The sequence below is a fragment of the Saccopteryx bilineata genome, chromosome 12, assembly GCF_036850765.1.
Source record: "Saccopteryx bilineata isolate mSacBil1 chromosome 12, mSacBil1_pri_phased_curated, whole genome shotgun sequence".
NCBI classification, from domain to species: domain Eukaryota; kingdom Metazoa; phylum Chordata; class Mammalia; order Chiroptera; family Emballonuridae; genus Saccopteryx; species Saccopteryx bilineata.
This window is the reverse complement of record NC_089501.1, coordinates 7,024,544-7,042,549: the sequence shown is the minus strand read 5'-3', so window position 1 is coordinate 7,042,549 and position 18,006 is coordinate 7,024,544. Positions and strand designations below refer to the sequence as shown.

The 18,006-nt window shown below is 50.9% G+C and overlaps 1 protein-coding gene and 1 non-coding gene across 2 annotated transcripts in view; both read left to right on the top strand.

Moving 5' to 3' along the window:
- Positions 1-16,887, top strand: part of LOC136316138 (E3 ubiquitin-protein ligase RNF213-like) — a 51,760-nt gene extending 34,873 nt beyond the window's left edge. Inside the window, 15 exon segments of the mRNA XM_066247935.1 lie at positions 1,093-1,187; positions 1,190-1,261; positions 1,362-1,414; positions 1,417-1,463; positions 6,307-6,418; positions 7,934-8,047; positions 8,049-8,133; positions 8,364-8,474; positions 8,477-8,553; positions 9,309-9,431; positions 10,559-10,669; positions 11,463-11,702; positions 11,975-12,056; positions 13,201-13,235; positions 16,571-16,887. Coding sequence (XP_066104032.1) covers positions 1,093-1,187; positions 1,190-1,261; positions 1,362-1,414; positions 1,417-1,463; positions 6,307-6,418; positions 7,934-8,047; positions 8,049-8,133; positions 8,364-8,474; positions 8,477-8,553; positions 9,309-9,431; positions 10,559-10,669; positions 11,463-11,702; positions 11,975-12,056; positions 13,201-13,235; positions 16,571-16,645 — 1,432 coding nt within the window. The 3' untranslated portion in view covers positions 16,646-16,887.
- Positions 4,002-4,110, top strand: LOC136316516 (U6 spliceosomal RNA). The gene has a single exon (XR_010727746.1). It is a non-coding gene; the product is annotated as a U6 spliceosomal RNA (small nuclear RNA).
- Positions 16,888-18,006: the final 1,119 nt, after the last annotated feature.

Here is an 18,006-nt window from a genome sequence, read left to right as displayed (position 1 = left end):
AGCCGTTCATGTTCTATGACCCGAGGGTAAGCTGCGGGCTGGCTAAGTACTCTTTGGGGTAGGTCATTAAAGTTAACGGGAGTCCCGTGGGAAGGGCTTGGCTTCCTCCCCTTTCCTCCTTTTTTTGGCCAGCCCTGTGGTGGGGTCTTTGACACACACTTAAGAGGTTAGCCAGCTGGTCCAAAAGCTCAGGGGTTCTTAGAAGGAGATGAGCACATCCTTCCTGGCACTGTTCTCCAGGCCCCTCCAAGCCATGTCAGGAGATGTTTACATCTTTTTGTTTAAAAAATCAAAATGCCGCCTGACCAGGCGGTGGCGCAGTAGATAGAGCGCCGGACTGGGATGCGGAAGGATCCAGGTTCGAGACCTCAAGGTCACTAGCTTGAGTGCGGGCTCATCTGGTTTGAGCAAAAAGCTCACCAGCTTGGACCCAAGCTCGCTGGCTCGAGCAAGGGGTTACTCGGTCTGCTGAAGGCCCGCGGTCAAGGCACATTGAGAAAGCAATCAATGAACAACTAAGAAGTCGCAACGCTCAATGAGAAACTAATGATTGATGCTTCTCATCTCTCTCCGTTCCTGTCTGTCCCTGTCTATCTCTGCCTCTGTGTAAAAAAAAATCAAGGCCCTGGCCGGTTTGCTCAGTGGTAGAGCGTCAGCCTGGCATGCAGAAGTCCCGGGTTCGATTCCTGGCCAGGGCACACAGGAGAGGTGCCCATCTGCCTCTCCACCCCTTCCCCTCTCCTTCCTCTCTGTCTCTCTCTTCCCCTCCCGCAGCGAGGCTCCATTGGAGCAAAGATGGCCCGGGCGCTGGGGATGGCTCCTTGGCCGCTGCCCCAGGCGCTGGACTGGCTCTGGTTGCAACAGAGCGAGGCCCCGGAGGGGCAGAGCGTTGCCCCCTGGTGGGCGTGCCAAGTGGATCCCGGTCGGGCGCATGTGGGAGTCTGTCTGACTGTCTCTCCCCGTTTCCAGCTTCAGAAAAATACCAAAAAAAAAAAAATCAAAATGCCATCTGCATCGCAAAGCACTGAGTATGGAGAGAATTGGGAGCCCATCCTATAAGCCCTTTGACTGTAATTTTCCACCATTTCCAAGGGATGCCATTGAGAAGCACTTCCACTTCCGACAGATGTGCACCAGCTTCTCTGTGGACCTGGTGTCTACCATGTGCTTCAAAGACAACTGTCCCCCACACAGGATGTGGTCGAAGCTCTTCTGTCTCTGCTCTTTGTGCAAAAGAACCTCTTAAGAAATGAGCTCCAGAGTAAGTTGCTTTCTTCCTAGGAGTCTAGACATCCAGTCTTCCTCTTGTTGTCACATGTCTGGTGTGACCAGTGAGCTTACCTCACTCTTTCTGGTTAAAGGGTGCCGTGAACACACAAAATCTCTGTCTCCCTTTGACGACGTCGTGGACAAGATTTGCCTGTCATCCGCTCCATGGTCCTGAAACTGCTTCTGAAGTACAGGTCAGTGCACTGGCGTCCAGAAAACCCTGCCTGCTTTTATTTTTCTTTCATTCTTTTTTTTTTTAAATAAGTGCAAAGAAAGGAGATTAAGAAACAGACTCCCATGCCTGACCTGTGGTGGCGCAGTGGGATAAAGCATCGACCTGGAACACTGAGGTTGCCGGTTCGAAACCTTGGGCTCGCCTGGTCAAGGCACATATAGGAGTTGATGCTTCCTGCTCCTCCCCTTTCTCTCTCTCTCTTTCTCTCTCTCTCTCTCCCCTCTCTCTAAAAATAAATAAAGAAAGAAAGAAAGAAAAAAGAAACAGACTCCTACGTGTGACCCAACTAGGATCCACTTGGCATTCCCTCCATCTGGGGTCAATGCTTGAATCAACCAAGCTATCCTCAGCACCTGGGGCTGACACTCGAACTAATAAAGCCACTGGCTGCAGAAAGGGAAGAGAGAAAAGGAGGAGAGGGAAAGAGAGAGAAGCAGATAGTCCCTTCTCATGTGTGTCTTGACTGGGGATCAGTCCCAAGATGTCTGCATGCTGCGCCGACGCTCTATCTGCTGAGCAGCCAGGCAGGGCTTTTCCTCCTCATCCAGGTTCTCTCTGCTGCCTGCACTCGTCCCCGCAGGACAGGCAGCAAGTTCACGCTCACGGAAGGCTTCTCCAGCGGCACAGCGCCTGCCTTAGTTGTCTGTATTGGGGGGTGTTGGCCGTTCTTGCATTCTTGCAAATGCACACAGCTCCACCACGGCACATGTTGTCAGGGAGAAGAAAGAAGGTGGTGGGAAGGGGCCTGGGATGGGACTGAGGTGGGAACTCCCTAGCGGTCTAGGCGTGTGATGTTTGGGAAGGTAACTGGTACTGTCCCCGGCTGTCCCAGACATCCTCAAAGCTTTGCTTCAGCTCCTAAACTTCTATGTCTTTGTGGATGGATAGAGAAGTCCCATAGGGCGTTGAGTTCTCCTTTAGAAAGAGCTAAGAAGGTGACCTGTATTCAGAAGGCTTCTCTGAAAGGGTGCTCAGCATATGTGGCCCATGTTCTGATTGGCACGGTGTCCTTGGAGGTGTTGGCCAAATCAAGACGCTGCAAGAAAGGCTGTACTAGAAACCACTATTTTTGACTTAACCATCCAAAAGCAGACATAGAGGAGAGATTAGATGTTCATGTAACGCATGAATCCATAGCATCCTCGTCCATGGACACATCCTTTTCCTTTTTAATGTTCATCATTTATGAAAGAGGGTTCCTGCAGGATTTTCAAACAGAAAGCTCTTAAAGTGCATTTTATTACAGAACCAGTATCTCGTTCTGCTTTTCAGGTGTATACATAGTTGACTTGCGATGTGAAAAGAGCCTCCTTTGATGTTCTGTAACGTCCACCAGCTCTGATAGGTGTCGACATCTGTGTTCACTTTACGTTCTTTGCTCAGAGACATCAAAATGGAGTCGCTGACAGGCGTACCTCCCGGCATGTAGTGTAGATATAGTCACAGGAGTAGAGACAGCCCACTTACAGGGTACACGCTCTGTCTTGCAATAGGGGCTGTACATTATAGAACTGATACTAACATAGAAATCTTGAGCCCTGGCCGGTTGGCTCAGTGGTAGAGCATCGGCCCAGTGTGTGGACATCTTGGGTTTGAATCCCGGCCAGGGCACACAGGAGAAGCACACATCTGCTTTTCCACCCTTCCCCCTCTCCTTTCTCTTTCTCTCTCTCTTCCTTTCCTGCAACCAAGGCTCCATGGGAGCAAAGTTGGCCCGGGTGCTGAGGATGGCTCCATGGCCTCGCCTCAGGTGCTAGAATGGCTCTGGAGGCAATGGAGCAATGCCCCAGATGGGCAGAGCATTGCCCCCTGGTGGGCATGCCGGGTGGATCCTAGTCAGGTTCATGTGGTAGTCTGTCTGACTGCCTCCCCATTTCTAACTTCGGAAAAATGCCCCCCCAAAAAACAGAGAAATCTTGAAACACAAGACATAATTTTTAAGTTGGCATTGTCTCTGAGATGTGCTGGCTTGTTGTCCCTTTGTTTTTGGGGTTTGAACATTTTTGTGTGTATGAAGAACTGATTTGGCTGGACTTGGAGTTGCTTTGTGGAAATCTAGACAGGTCTCTGGGTAGACTGCCCCCCTACACTCTCCAAGCCCCCTGTTCCTGGGCTGCCTCACCCCTAGCTGCTTGTGGTCTGGACACTTGAAGGGAGACCAGTCACACTTTTTTTTGGCTAAGTCTTGGGCCACAGAGGGCGGACACCACTTATGCAAGTTCCTTGTTGGGGTCAGATGCCCAGGACAGTATCAGTAGGGGCACTTGACGATCCAGTACTGCAGTTTCCAGAGTGTGGGTACCTGGACTCTACAGGGAGTCCGCGAGGTCACGACTATTTTTAATATAGTACTAAGATGATTCACCTTTTTCAATATGTTGGCATGTGCAATGTGACTAACGCCACAGTGGGTAATGGCTGGCATCTCAGCATGAGGAAAACTGTCCTAGGAGCCCTTCCTCATCGCCATGCATGGGTTGTCCTAAAAGTAGCAGTTTTGTGCTCACTTCAGCCACATGCGCGCTAAACTTGGGGTGATACAGAAAAGATTAGCCTGACCCCTGTGCAAGGATGACATGCAAATTCAGGACATGTAACAAAAAATAAAATAAATAAAAATAAGAATGGCAATTTCTTAACTTTTGTGACAACATGGATGGACCTGAAGACTATTATGTTAAGTGAAATAAGCCAGGTAGAGAAAGAAAAATATCATATGACCTCACTTATATGAGGAATCTAATGAACAGTGTGAACTGAGGAACGGAATAGAGGCAGAGGCGGGGTCAGAGGGACCAGAGGGAAAGAGGAAGAGAGGATGGGATCCAGGACGGGAGAGGGGTTAGTGAAATTAGTACACATAACACAGAGACAAAGAGAGCAGGACAGCAAATCCTGGAGGGAAGGGGGAGGGTGTTGGGGGAGGGGCCAAAGGGGGTATCAAGGGGAACACGGGTGGGGAGGGAGATATATTCAGATATATTCGATAGGACACTGAATCTATGTAAACACAGTAAATTAAAGTAAAAAAAAAAAAAGATTGGCAGTTTCCCTGAAGAACATCCTTGGTGAGGCTATCCAAGTCATCACTGTGACTAGATCTTGACCCTTGAGGATAGGACACGGATGTTCTGTTGATGTGAGCAGCACACAACAGGATAACCATGCCAGCAATTTCTGAGTGGCACTCCAAGCGAGCTGCTTTGTGCACGGACGCCCTCTGGGACTTGGCAAGGGACTGCCAGCCTGTAGTGACTCAGACCTGGGCATTACCTTTCCTCAAGAGCAAGTGAAGGGAAAATTCAAGCTTCTAAGCAAAAATGAAAATTTTGCAAACTTGTATCTTCTACTGTGAGCCTGTCAGCTTTCTCATAACATAAAGACTTTTTGATGACATGGGTAGTGATATTAGGAATGTGAGGTTTGGCCCTGGCCATGTTGCTCTGTGGATAAAGCATTGTCCCAGCATGCCAGAGGTCATGGGTTCAATCCAGATCAGGGCATGTATGAGAAGCAACCAGTGAGTTACAACTAAGTGTAACAATGAGTTGATGCTTCTCTCTCTTTTGGTGAATGGAAAAACAACTAAGAAAAAAAATGTGAGGTTTTGAAATATATATTTTAAAATAAAACTGTGTCACTGTTGGTAAGTTTCACATAGCTCAGTGCACCAATGTTTTCTAATGTCCCATGTTTCATGTTACAGAATCATGTGTTTGTGAGAAACAACTCCGCTTCAAGTGCAAGGTCGACCATTTGACTTAATGTAACTGGCTAAAAAGGCACAGGTGCATTTTTCAAAGTGCACATTGCAACATCTTTAGAAACTACCCATTTATCAGAGAAGAATGTTTAAAATTACCTGGAAGATAAGATGTTTCTCCCAGATACACAGCCCTCCAGAGCAGATTCTCTCTGATACTTCAGTATAGGCACAGCTGATGGAAGCAAGAGCAAGTCAGAAGGTCAGGCCGACTCAAACTGTTCTGCGAGGCTTGGAAGACAAAGCCATTTTTGTTTTGGGAAATAGCTTGATTTTAAATGTCATTTTTAAAAAATCTCTAGTGGGCTCAATTTTGTCATTTTAAATGAGTTAATTTCTACTACCGTAAATATCGATAGCTATAACCCACATAAACAAAAGCTCTTAGGGGTTCTCCATAATTTTTAAGACTGCAAAGGAGTCCTGAAACCAAGACATGTGGCATCAGCCAGTCTAAAATGCAACATTTTTTTCCCCTTCTTTTTTCGAGTGAGAGGAGGGGAGACTGAAAGACAGATTCCTGCGTGTGCCCTGACCAGGATCCACCTGGCAAACTCCATCTGGGGTGGATGCTCTGCCCATCTGGGACCATGCTCACAACCTAGCTATTTTTAGCAGCTAAGGTGGAGGCTTCACAGAGCCGTCCTCAGCACCCGGGTCCAACTCACTAGAACAAATGGAGCCTTGGCTGCAGGAGTGGAAGGGAGAGAGAAGCGAGAGGGGGAAGGGTGGAGAAGCAGATGGGTGCTTCTGTGTGCCCTGACCAGGAATCAGACCAGAGAGTCCCACATGCTGGGCCAGTGCTCTACCACTGAGCCAACTGGTCAGGGCCCTAAAATGCAACATTTTATATTCTCCAATGTCATACTGAAACATTTTCAATAAAGTCATGTGACATACTATATCTATGTATATATGTATATATTTACATAGGGAGACTGACAGAGATAAGTCAGTAGCTATTGTTTTCATTTATTTGTTTTTTCAAAATAAACATCCGGACCTGAGATAACCAGGTTTACTACTTCTCTTTCTGTAGCTTCCATGAAGTGAAAGATTACATTCAGGATTACTTGTCCCGATTGGAGAAGAAAGCATTCATAGGGGAAGAGAAGACCGAGCTGAACATCCTGGTCAGCAGATGTCTGGAGGTAGCGTCACCCCTCCCTGGATTTCTTTGGCACACTGGTTGCACCATGTCATTTGCACAATGGAAAAGCACTTCTTTTTTTTTTTTGTATTTTTCTGAAGCTGGAAACGGGGAGAGACAGTCAGACAGACTCCCACATGCGCCCGACCGGGATCCACCCAGCACGCCCACCAGGGGCGACACTCTGCCCACCAGGGGGCGATGCTCTGCCCCTCCGGGGCGTCGCTCTGCCGCGACTAGAGCCACTCTAGCGCCTGGGGCAGAGGCCAAGTAGCCATCCCCAGCGCCCGGGCTATCTGCTCCAATGGAGCCTCGGCTGCGGGAGGGGAAGAGAGAGACAGAGAGGAAGGAGGGGTTGGGGGTGGAGAAGCAAATGGGCGTTTCTCCTGTGTGCCCTGGCCGGGAATCGAACCCGGGTCCCCCCCACGCCAGGCCGACGCTCTACCGCTGAGCCAACCGGCCAGGGCGGAAAAGCACTTCTGAAAAGTCACAGGATACAATTTTTTTCAAATGAGAGGAAAGGAGAGAGACAGACTCCAGTATGTACCCTGACTGGGGTCCACCCTGCCAGCCCTCTACTGACAATGCTCTGCCCATCTTGGGCCGTTGCTCTGCAACCGAGTTATTTTAGCACCTTACGTGGAGGCTCCACAGAGCCATCCTCAGTGCCTGGGGCCAACTCACTCAAAGCAATGGAGCCATGGCTGCAGGAACAGAAGAGAGAAAGAGAGAAGAGGGAGGGGAAGAGGTGGAGAAGCAGGGCTTCTCCTGTGTGCCCTGACCAGGAATTATACCTGGGAAATCCACATACCAGGTTGATGCTCTACCACTGAGCCAACCAGCCTAGGCCACAGAATACAATTTTAGTGGCTGAAATGAACAGACATGGTGTTCCAGGGAAGGGTTTCAAAAGCATTGCCTCCGCCCTCAGTCATTGTCTATATTGGCATTGATGTGCAGGAGAAAAAAAATGAAAACAGGCTAGACAATATACCATTCAAGTTCATGTTTAGCTCCAGGGAGAGGGACTTCGAATACTTTCCATTTTCATTGTCTTCATTTTTTTTTTTATGTTCAAAGCTTTTATAATGCATTTGAAAAAACTTTAGATCATACACTATTTTTTTTCCTCAGAGGTTTCCTTTGTGTCCTCTTTCTTGGTCTTAAAGTAAAAAAAGAGAGAATAGGTTTCAAGGGTTCAGAAAAATGGACTGGAAAACCTACAGCCTTCTTCATCCTCCCTGTAGTTTCTGCGTGTTGCATGGGAAGTTCTGGAGGGTTGGGCTCGCATATTAAAAAGAATGGCCTGACCTGAGGTGGCTCGGTGGATAAAGTGTCAACCCGGAACACTGAGGTCGCTAGTTCGAAACCCCAGGCTTGTCTGGTCAAGGCACATATGGGAGTTGATGCTTCCTGCTTCTCCCCCCTTCTCTCTCTTTCTCTCTCCCTCTCTCTCTCTCCTCTCTAAAAATAAATTAAAAAACAAAACAGTGCCCTTTTTTATCTGGTTCCCCAGGATTCCATCCACGAGAAGAATAGTTATTTCCCCACCAGTGATGGCCTGAGACCCGTCTGGAAGGATGGTCAGTTACTCCCGCATGTCTGTCAGGAGGCATCACAGAGAACCTGCCGGTGAGGCTTCCGTGGAATACCTGCAGGAGATGGCCCGGATCCGCGTCTGCCTAGACAGGGCTTCCGAGGTCCTCCAGAGCTCCGGCCAGGCTCGGGCAAGTTCTTCCTCTGCACCTTTCTTCTCCTCGGCTCAGTCCCCCCTTACAGAGAAATCTGGGAAGTGTGGGCGACTGGTCCTCAGAGTAACACTGGCCCCATTTCCCTCAAGTTGGTGTTTTACTCCAAGTTCCTATTTTACTAGCTTCGTGTCTGTCCCAGACTCTGAATGACAACACTGTCCCCGGCACTGACCACTTTATCCTTGGTCTCTGCAGAGATGGCCAAGGAGAAGCAGCAGTTCCTGCAACAGGTCAAGCACTTCTGCGCCCGGGTCCAGAATGACGGGTACCGGGTGTCCCTGGTGAGGAAGCTCACGAGCCTTCAGGGGAAGAGTTTGTACAGTCTCCGTCCAGGCCCGGACATCCGGCCCAGTGGGTGTTTCCCAAGGAAGTCACTGCACAGCAGGTGAGGAGCAGTCCCAACACCCCTGGGTACTGTCACACCTCTAGGCACACCCCCCTCCCAAGAGCAGGTGTCCCCAACTTCCTCCTGCCCACTTGGGAAGGCTGGCGTCTGGTCTGGGCCTTTGTGTCCCAAGTCAGTCAGCTCCACCAGTGATGGCCTTTCCCAGCTTGCCTGAGGGAGAGGTGTGCTGCACCGGCCTCTGCTCCGCTGTCCTCCTGTAGTCCTTATGCGGCATCACTTCGGATCCCGCTGGACACGGGAGCAGTAAAAAAATGGGTCTGTGGCTTTTGCTTCCAGAAAAGTAGAAGTCGTTGGGCTTGTAGGACAAGGCCTTTCTACCCCAGCAGCGGGGATGGGGAGAACCAGGGTGCAACAGTCCTTTCCTCATGCTCAGATAAACAAATTGTGTTGTTCATAGTGGCACTAAAAACGCTGACATTTCAAGGGGGGGGGCGGTTAACTACCAGTTGGAGCATAGATTGAGTGAAGTCACCTGGCCTCTGATACTGCTGAGTGGAGACAAGGTTGGCATCGCCTCCTCCTTCCCTGCTCTGTCCACCCCTCTGGCTGCAGGGATCCTGGAGGAGTGTCCCACACAGCACTGCACTTTCCTGCCACGAGCCAGCCTGGAGTCCCGGCTTAGCACCTTTGAACCTCCAGTGATCGCCAGCTTCTTTTCCTTCTGCGGACAGTTACCTGCTACACGTTACCCCCACCGTCCCGCCATGATTAACTCTGTGCTCCTGGGCTTGCAGAAGGACTCTCCAGGCCAGATGGACCGCTACCTGGTGCATGGAGAGGAGGACGAGGCTGTCCGTGACGCTGTGGGCAAAGTCATTCTGGAATGCAAACCCCTGGCCTTTGTAACTGCTCTGGAGGTAGGATGGGTCAAGGCCTCTCAGAACCTGCCTCTTTCCTTTGTTATATCCCACGATGCAGTGGAGTGTCCCAGAGGGTGACAGCGCCGTGGAAGCCACAGTTCCCTGGCCCCCACTGGCAAGCAATAATAGAAGAGCTGGGTGGACAGGTTTGCTTGGTCTCGCTGACCTGCCAAGGCCATTAGTGACAGCAGGTCCTCTATGTTGTGTCTGTCAGTTACTTTCTCTGAGACCCTGCTGAGATCACTTCCTACAAGATTGCTCTGATGGGATGCATGTGGGCACAACCAGCAGTGTGGGTACTCACGGGTGTTCACTGTCCAGCATGTGCCTATTATGCGTGCATGCAGTTCTCGGTGTTAAAGAGAGATGGATGCAGGGTGTTTAGAATCTATCTTTTGGCCCTGGCTGTTTTGCTCGGTGGACAGAGCATTGGCCTAGTATATGGACACCCTGGGTTCAATCCCCAGTCAGGGCACACAGGAGAAGTGACCATCTGCTTCTCCCCCACACCCACCCTCTCCCCCCCCACCCCGTCTTCCCCTCTGCCCCTCCCGCAGCCAGTGGCTCTGTTGGTTCGAGCGTCTGCCCCAGATTCTGAGGGTAGCTTTGTTGGTTTAAGCATCAGCCGCAGACGCTGAGGATAGCTTCGTTGATTCCAGCACCGGCCCCCAAATGGGGGTTGCTAGGTAGATCCCTGTAGGGGCGCATGTGGGGATCTGTCTGTCTACCTCCCCTCATCTCACTGAATAATAATAAAAAATGAATAGAGTCTGATCTTTCAAGTGTTCTGTTGCTGCTTCTTTTTGAGACCTCATTTCCCCTGGCACTGTGCCAGGACATGTTTCCAGGACCAGGAAGTGGTCAGAGCATAGATGGTGGCGTCTGTTATGCCGTCGTGAGACTTCTACTGCATGTGCTCTGAGTCTAGTAGAAATCTTTGTGAACTCTGCACCTTGGATCTGTCTGTTGCCAGGAGGCAGTCCTTGAAGCTCAGGGTCCAGGTCTGTAGGGTCTTAGGAAAGTCTCCTCACCCTATCGTGGTGTAGGGGCTGAAGCACATGGGCTCTGGCCCTTGGCGGGACCTGTATATGCTACAAAGTCTTTCTTGGTGTCCTTGCTCTCAGGCCTGCAGGAGCTCCCAGACCCCACAGGCGGTCTACCTACTGTTGGCGCTTTTCAGAGAGGTCACCGCTCTGCACCAGTCCTGCAACGCCAGCCTGCACCCCAAGCCAGAGGTGAGTGTCTGTCTCCAGGGCTTGTGGCCATAGTCTCAATATTCGGAGGGTACTTGTCTGCCCATAATTTTTAAATCTAGGATAGGGGTTTTCACCTTTCTCATATGGAGGGACTATTTTCTGTTTTACCCAAAGCTGTTAGAATTATAGGTAAAACTAAAGTCAAGGCCCTTGCCAGGTAGCTCAGTTGGTTGGAGTGTTGTCTTGATTCGCCAAGGTTGCAGGTTCGATCCCCAGTCAGGGCACATGCGCAGGAATCAACCAAAGAGTGGAACAACAAATCAGTGTTTCTTTCTCTCTCTAAAAGCAGTCAATAAAAACAATTTAAAAACTAATGTCGCCTGATCAGGCGGTGGCACAGTGGATAGAGAATCAGACTGGGTTGCAGAGGACCCAGGTTCGAGACCCCAAGGTCACCAGCTTGAGCGTGAGCTCATCTGGTTTGAGCAAGGCTCACCAGCTTGAGCCCAAGGTCGCTGGCTCAAGCAAGGGGTTACTCGGTCTGCTGAAGGCCCGCGGTCAAGGCACATATGAGAGAGCAATCAATGAACAACTAAGGAGTCACAACGAAAAACTAATGATTGATACTGCTCATCTCTCTCCGTTCCTGTCTGTTCCAGAGCAATGATCAGGCATTGTGTCCCCATCTATCCCTCTCTCTGACTCTCTGTGTCTCTGTAAAAACAAAAACAAAAACAAAAACGAAAAGATGTGTGACTGACTTGAGAGCAAACCAGTGAATCCAGCGTGCCTTCTTCCTTTGTGCTTTAACATGGAAACGTGCTCCTGTCAGCAACGTGAGGCCATGAACAAGCGCATTGAAGAAAGCCAGATCCTTTCCCCCGACATGAGAGGTTTTGCCACATCTCTTGTGGCCAACACACTGCCACTGCTGAGGACGGATCCCAGTGACGGTGGCCCTGAGGGCACAGTGACAGAAATGGCCGTTCATGCTGCAGCTATCTTCCTCTATGGACAAAACAGAGTCCTTCAACCCCTGAAGAACTTGGCCTTCTCCCCGGCCACCATGGTGGTAAGACTGCACGCTCTGCTTGGTCACCGGCAGACACCCAGCCCCTGCTGGGGGACCTGCTGAATGTGCTTGTTTTCTTGAGTTTGCCTCTGTCTCACCTGATCCTAAAGTCCACTGTGACGGTGACCATCTTGCCTCACTCTTGGTTGTCTCATGGAGAGCTGTGACATTTTCTTCACAGTGTTTGGGTTTGAGAAGAAAGGAAACGAGACGTCTGTGTCCTTGCTCTGGACCTCCTGCCTGATCATTGCTCTGCTTTCTTGGTTTTTCAGACAGCATCTCTCCCAACGATGCCTGAGGACTTGCAGGCTCAAGCCACAAACTGGCAGGGTCTAGAACACGTCCGCTGGTATAGTAAGTGTTGATGTCTCAGACAGTCACAGTTCTCTGAGCTTTGAAGTTTCCTGATGCCACGGGAGCCGTTGGCTTAGAGTGGGAGTTCATGTGGTTGGTGCCTGAGGGTCCCAGAGTGCCCTGACCCTCCTGCTATTGGTGCTTGGTGGGACAGGAGCAGCCTGCAGAGTGTAGATGACCTTCATCATGTCCTTCCTGGTCATGGGCAAGGACCTGCAGGACCTGCTCCTTTTCCCTGGACTATGCGTCTGGGGAGAAGGACACTGGGAACCACTTACATCAGAGGCTCAGTTACAACACAACCAGGTTTTTTTTGTTTTTTTTTTTGTATTTTTCTGAAACTGGAAACGGGGAAAGACAGTCTGACAGACTTCCGGGGAAAGACAGTCAGACAGACTCCCGCATGCGCTCGACCGGGATCCACCCGGCACGCCCACCAGGGGCGACGCTCTGCCCACCAGGGGGCGATGCTCTGCCCCTCCGGGGCGTCGCTCTGCCATGACCAGAGCCACTCTAGCGCCTGGGGCAGAGGCCAAGGAGCCATCCCCAGTGCCCGGGCCATCTTTGCTCCAATGGAGCCTTGGCTGCGGGAGGGGAAGAGAGAGAGAGAGAGGAAGGAGAGGGGGAGGGGTGGAGAAGCAGATGGGCGCTTCTCCTGTGTGCCCTGGCCAGGAATCGAACCCGGGACTTCTGCACGCCAGGCCGACGCTCTACCACTTAGCCAACCGGCCAGGGCCAGGTTTTTTTGATCTAAAGATATTTTTTTTAGAAAAAATAAAACTGGGAGACAGAACCATGTCACCTATGACTTTATGTAAATTTTGCTCTTGCCTGAGTAAATAAAAGTTACTCTAAAAGTTGTTCTAAAACATGATCGTGGCAAAAAAAAACCCAGAGAAAACAGAAATATATAAAATCCTTTCTACCTTGCCTTCCACGGTAACCCCAGCATAGGCCTGGGATCTAGATTCTGTCTGCTCTGTAGACTTCAACTCAGAGACACTTTACCGTACGTACTTGGGATACATCCGCCTTGCGTCCAGTGTAGTCAGGCCAGTGCGGAAAGAGTTAGCTTTCCCTTTGAACCGTGGGTCATTAGGTGAAACCTCACCAGCCAATGCATGTCCCATTGCTCTCCCAACAGTGTGTCCCAATGGTCACCAGTGCTGTGTAGGAGAGGTGAGTCTTGTTTTAGAGCAGGGTTTGGGGGGCTTAAAACGAATGTTCCTTCAGGGCTGGGAGGGGTGGGAGAGCATGGAGGAGGAGGATAATGAGGTCTTGTCTCTCCAGGAGAACATAGACTGGTTTGAGGGCTATCCCCGGTGTTCCAAATAAAGCTCTAAATGGAGCTCCGTGTGCCCAGCCAGCCTCACACTTTGCACATACCTCTTTACTAGGGCTGTTTTGTGCATTGCAGGGTGTGTAGTATCCCTGGCCTCACCAGATGCTGGGAGCACCCCTCTCCCCAGTGTGACACCCAGGGATGCCATGGGTCCCCTGGGGGACAGAATGGCTGCTGGTTAGGAACCAGTGCTAGCCACTTTTCCTGGCCCCTGCAGACACGTGTCTTTCTGTGATGGCAAAGTGGGGACTGGGTCAGAAGCTGGATGACCAGCCCAGAGAAAAGAGACAGGGCAGAGAGCAGAGCCAGGAAGAGGAAAAAGACTCGTAGCTCATAAGCTGGGGGGCAAGACCTGTGTGTTCCTCATCCCTGAGTCCCAATACCCTTGTTAGGGTCGTTGGTAGCTGCCTGCTCAGCAGCGGGCTGTGGAAGCAACAAATGTTAATTGATAAATTAAATGAGAGACACAGAGGGAACTAACTGATATGCACCCTCTGCTCTAAGTTTCCTGACTTCTGTATCCGTGAAGGGTGATAGCCAGGTTCAGCCCAGACTATGCCAGCCCTGCCTGTCTGTAGTCTGTCCCAGAGTCCGAGCCACAGTTGCCAGCACAGAGTCCAGTGTTGCAGAACGAGGAAGCAGTAGACCATATGGTTCCATTATTTTAAAGATATTACTCATTTTAGCCTGACCAGGTGGTGGCACAGTGGATAGAGTGTTAGACTGGGATGCGGAGGACCCAGGTTCGAGACCCCGAGATCACCAGTTTGGGTGCGGGCTCATCTGGTTTGAGCAGAGCTCACCAGCTTGGACCCAAGGTAGCTGGCTCGAGCAAGGGGTTACTCGCTCTGCTGTAGCCCCACGGTCATCAAGGCACATATGAGAAAGCAATCAATGAACAACTAAGGTGTCACAACAAAAAACTAATGATTGATGCTTCTCTTCTCCGTTCCTGTCTGTCTGTCCCTGTCTATCCCTCTCTCTGACTCTCTCTCTGTCTCTGTCAATAAAAAAATTAAAAAAAAGATATTATTCATTTTAGAGAGAGAGAAAGAGGAAGGGGGAGGAGCAGGAAGCATCAATTCCTATATGTGTCTTGACCAGGCAAGCTCAGGGTTTTGAACCCGCGATCTCAGCATTCCAGGTTGACGCTTTATCCTCTTTGCCACCACGGGTCAGGCATTTATTTATTTTTTAAAATAAAAGTCCATAACAGAGTTGAGGAAATGTGGCACTTTCAGTAGCAGGAAAGAAAGCGCCCGAAATGGTGACGGTAGGGGGTGGAGAGCAGACAAAGCCCAGGATGGAACACTGGCTAGACACACAGTGATGATTCTGTCTGGGAGGGAAACTTCAACTGTCTCTCCTGTTGGAGAAAGACCCAGATTTGCGCATGTTCAACATAATTGGCACAGAACATGTGCCCTGTCCCCCTTCCCCCCGCCACCCATCGATACACACGCACCAGTGAGCACCCCTGGGGGCAGCCACTGCCCCGTGGTCCGTCTGCATCATGTGTGCACTGGTGTGGGTCCCGGGGCTGAGGCCGTCGGCTCTGTCCTAGTGCGGCATGCCTGTGGAGCAGAGCGTCTGCATCGCCTGCGGCGCACCCATTGGAGGGAAGGGTCACAGACCCACCCAAGGACTCACTGTTGTCCAGTACGTATGGCTGTGTCCTCCGGTCACACCCTGGGCTGTGAGCTGTCTCTGTTCTGGCTGAGAAACTGGTACTAAACATGGTGTCACTGCTGTAGCGCCGGTGTACCAATGATGTGCTGGGAGGTGTCAAGGCCACAGTCCCTGTAGTCATACCCCAGTCTGTCATGTCATTGGCCAACTGGCTTCTTTTTTTTTTATTTTTTTTTTATTTTTCTGAAGCTGGAAACGGGGTGGCAGTCAGACAGACTCCCGCATGCGCCCGATCGGGATCCACCAGGCACGCTTACCAGGGGGCGATGCTCTGCCCATCTGGGGCGTCGCTCTGTCGTGACCAGAGCCACTCTAGCGTCTGGGGCAGAGGCCAAGGAGCCATCCCCAGCGCCCGGGCCATCTTTTGCTCCAGTGAAGCCTCGGCTGCGGGAGGGGAAGAGAGAGACAAAGAGGAAGGAGAGGGGGAGGAGTCGAGAAGCAGATGGGCGCCTCTCCTGTGTGCCCTGGCCGGGAATCGAACCCGGGACTTCCGCACGCCAGGCCGACGCTCTACCACTGAGCCAACCGGCCAGGGCCAAGCCAACTGGCTTCTTACCTGCAAAACACAATGTGTTTAGTCCTTATGAATGTGAATACTTGTTTATGCCACGTCTCTCACTAGGGACTGTCTGAGGCATGCTCCTGTTGAAATATGCTTGGCACATATCAGTGACCTAACCCAGAAGGACATTGAAGTTTACAAACCCAAAAACCGGACCTTGTCTGTCTGGGCAGATGCCATCTCACTTGTCAACTCCCTTAGTTTCCTCTTCTTAAGAAAGTAAAGGAGACATAGTCTTCCCAAATGCTGTGGGATCCAGGTAAAACCTGGTCTCACAGTCCTGCACCTGTACACCAGGTGAGGATGGTTGTAAGCACTGCCTTAGGGTGGCAGGTGGGACCTCTGCGTGGTCATTGTCCATGCTGGCTATCCTGGTACAGTTACAGTTTCAAATATTCTAACCTGTTAGCTCCACAAACCATCAGAATGTCCTAGAATGAATAACACTTTTGCAACTGGACATGTCTATCATATAGTACCTGCCATCTGGGTACAGTAGGACATCCTTTGCCAGACTGTGGGTCCTGGTCTTTGATTTGGGAGAAGGAGACCAGTGGTCACATGTCCCCACGTCAGCGTCAGCTCTCCTTACTGAGCCCACCTCCTCTCCCCACGGGACTTCAGACGTCCGTCCTGACGTGCGGCCCCGTGATGGCACCAAGTGCCGTCTCGTTCAGCCACTTTCCCTCAGAAGGTTGTGGGCTTTTGGTCAGCCAGCAAGGTGGTTCTAGAAGGAAGAAGACTTCTAGGAACATGGTCTTGGCTTTAGCAGAAAGAGTACTTTTAACATCATTCTCTTCCATAACATGAGCCTGGTCTGCAGGCCTAAGGGGCTGGTATGGGCCCTGAGGCTGGTATGGGCCCTGAGAGCTCAGGAGAAATGACCTCAGCCCTCACCTTGACGTCTCTTGCTCTTCCCAGAGAAAACCCAGACGGAACTCAGACTGGCCATGTGCTGGGAAGCCTGACCTCCAGCTCCCAACCGGAAGTTTCTGACCAACAGCTGTCCCCGTAGTTTTTCTTCTCGCCCGGTTACTCACTCACCTGGCCATGCTTTTGGGAGTGGCGCACAGCCAGCAGATACTGTGGCATGCTGCCCCTCTGTCTGTTTAGTTCCTACGGTCATGAGCTGCTCCTGCAGTGTCTCACAGTGTGTCCTTCTGTCTAAAAAGTCCTAGCCCAGGGCTTGGGAACCTATGGCTTGGGAGCCAGGTGTGGCTCTTTTGATGGCTGCACTTTTCTCGCAGACAAATCTTTAATGAAAATAATAATGTTAAAAATATAAAACATTCTCATGTATTACAATCCATTCATTTCCTACCGCTCATGTTCATGGTTGCGGGTGGCTAGAGCCAATCACAGCTATCCTCCGGGACAACACCAAATTTTTATTGGATAATGCGTAATGTATACGGGTCGTTGTATGGCTCTCACAGAATTACATTTTAAAATGTGGGGTTCATGGCTCTCTCAGCCAAAAAGGTTCCCAACCCCTGCCCTAGCCCCTCCCGAGGATTTTGAGGTTGTCTTGGTTACCTAATCCACAAGCTGACATAGAACACAGGTACCCTGCCTCTCTCCGCTGGGACATCTGATGGTGTGGGGAAGCACTCACCAGCTCTTGTCAACCCCATTTTAAATGGCCAGCTCCATTTCCACCCAGGAACAGGGAAGCTAATGTAGAGTCAGTCTTCCCATGTCGGGGCTGTGGCTCAGGGGGTTGGGGGGCTGAGGCCTACAGCGGGAGGAAGAAGAGCATGTGGCTTCCTCTAAGTTAAGGGACTGAGAGCAGGCATCCCCTTTCCTGCTGACAAGACAGAGACCATCTCTCCACCTCCCCCCCCCCTCCGGCAAAACCTGCTGGCTCACTCGTTTTTTAGCCCTCCTGCCTTCCACTGAGCTCCCTGTCTCCTCCACCTTGTGTGACACATCATTCTCTGGCTGCCGCAGGCTCTGAGCCACATCAGCAAGCCCGCAGTGAGGGACCCGAGAGGGTTTCTGCAGCAGCACCTCGACAGGGACTTGGAGCAGAGGTTGCTGGTTTGATTCCTGATCAGGGCACATATGGGAACAGATCGATGTTCCTCTCCCTCTCTCTGTCTCTCTCTCTCTCTTCCACTGAATTCAATAAATAAAGTTTTAAAAAATAAAATAAAGCTGTTAAGGGGAGGGGGATCAGTGCAACCTTCATGCAAAGGCCCCTAAATTTTAGGAAGGGGTTTGATGAATTGGAGACACTGGGCAGTCTGGGACTGGAGCCTGGCAAGGGTGGGTGGGGAGTGCAGGGATGTCTCTGCTGCTCTCATGACTCCCCCAGCCCTGCACTGTGCCTCCAGCAGCCCCTCTGCAGGCTAGTT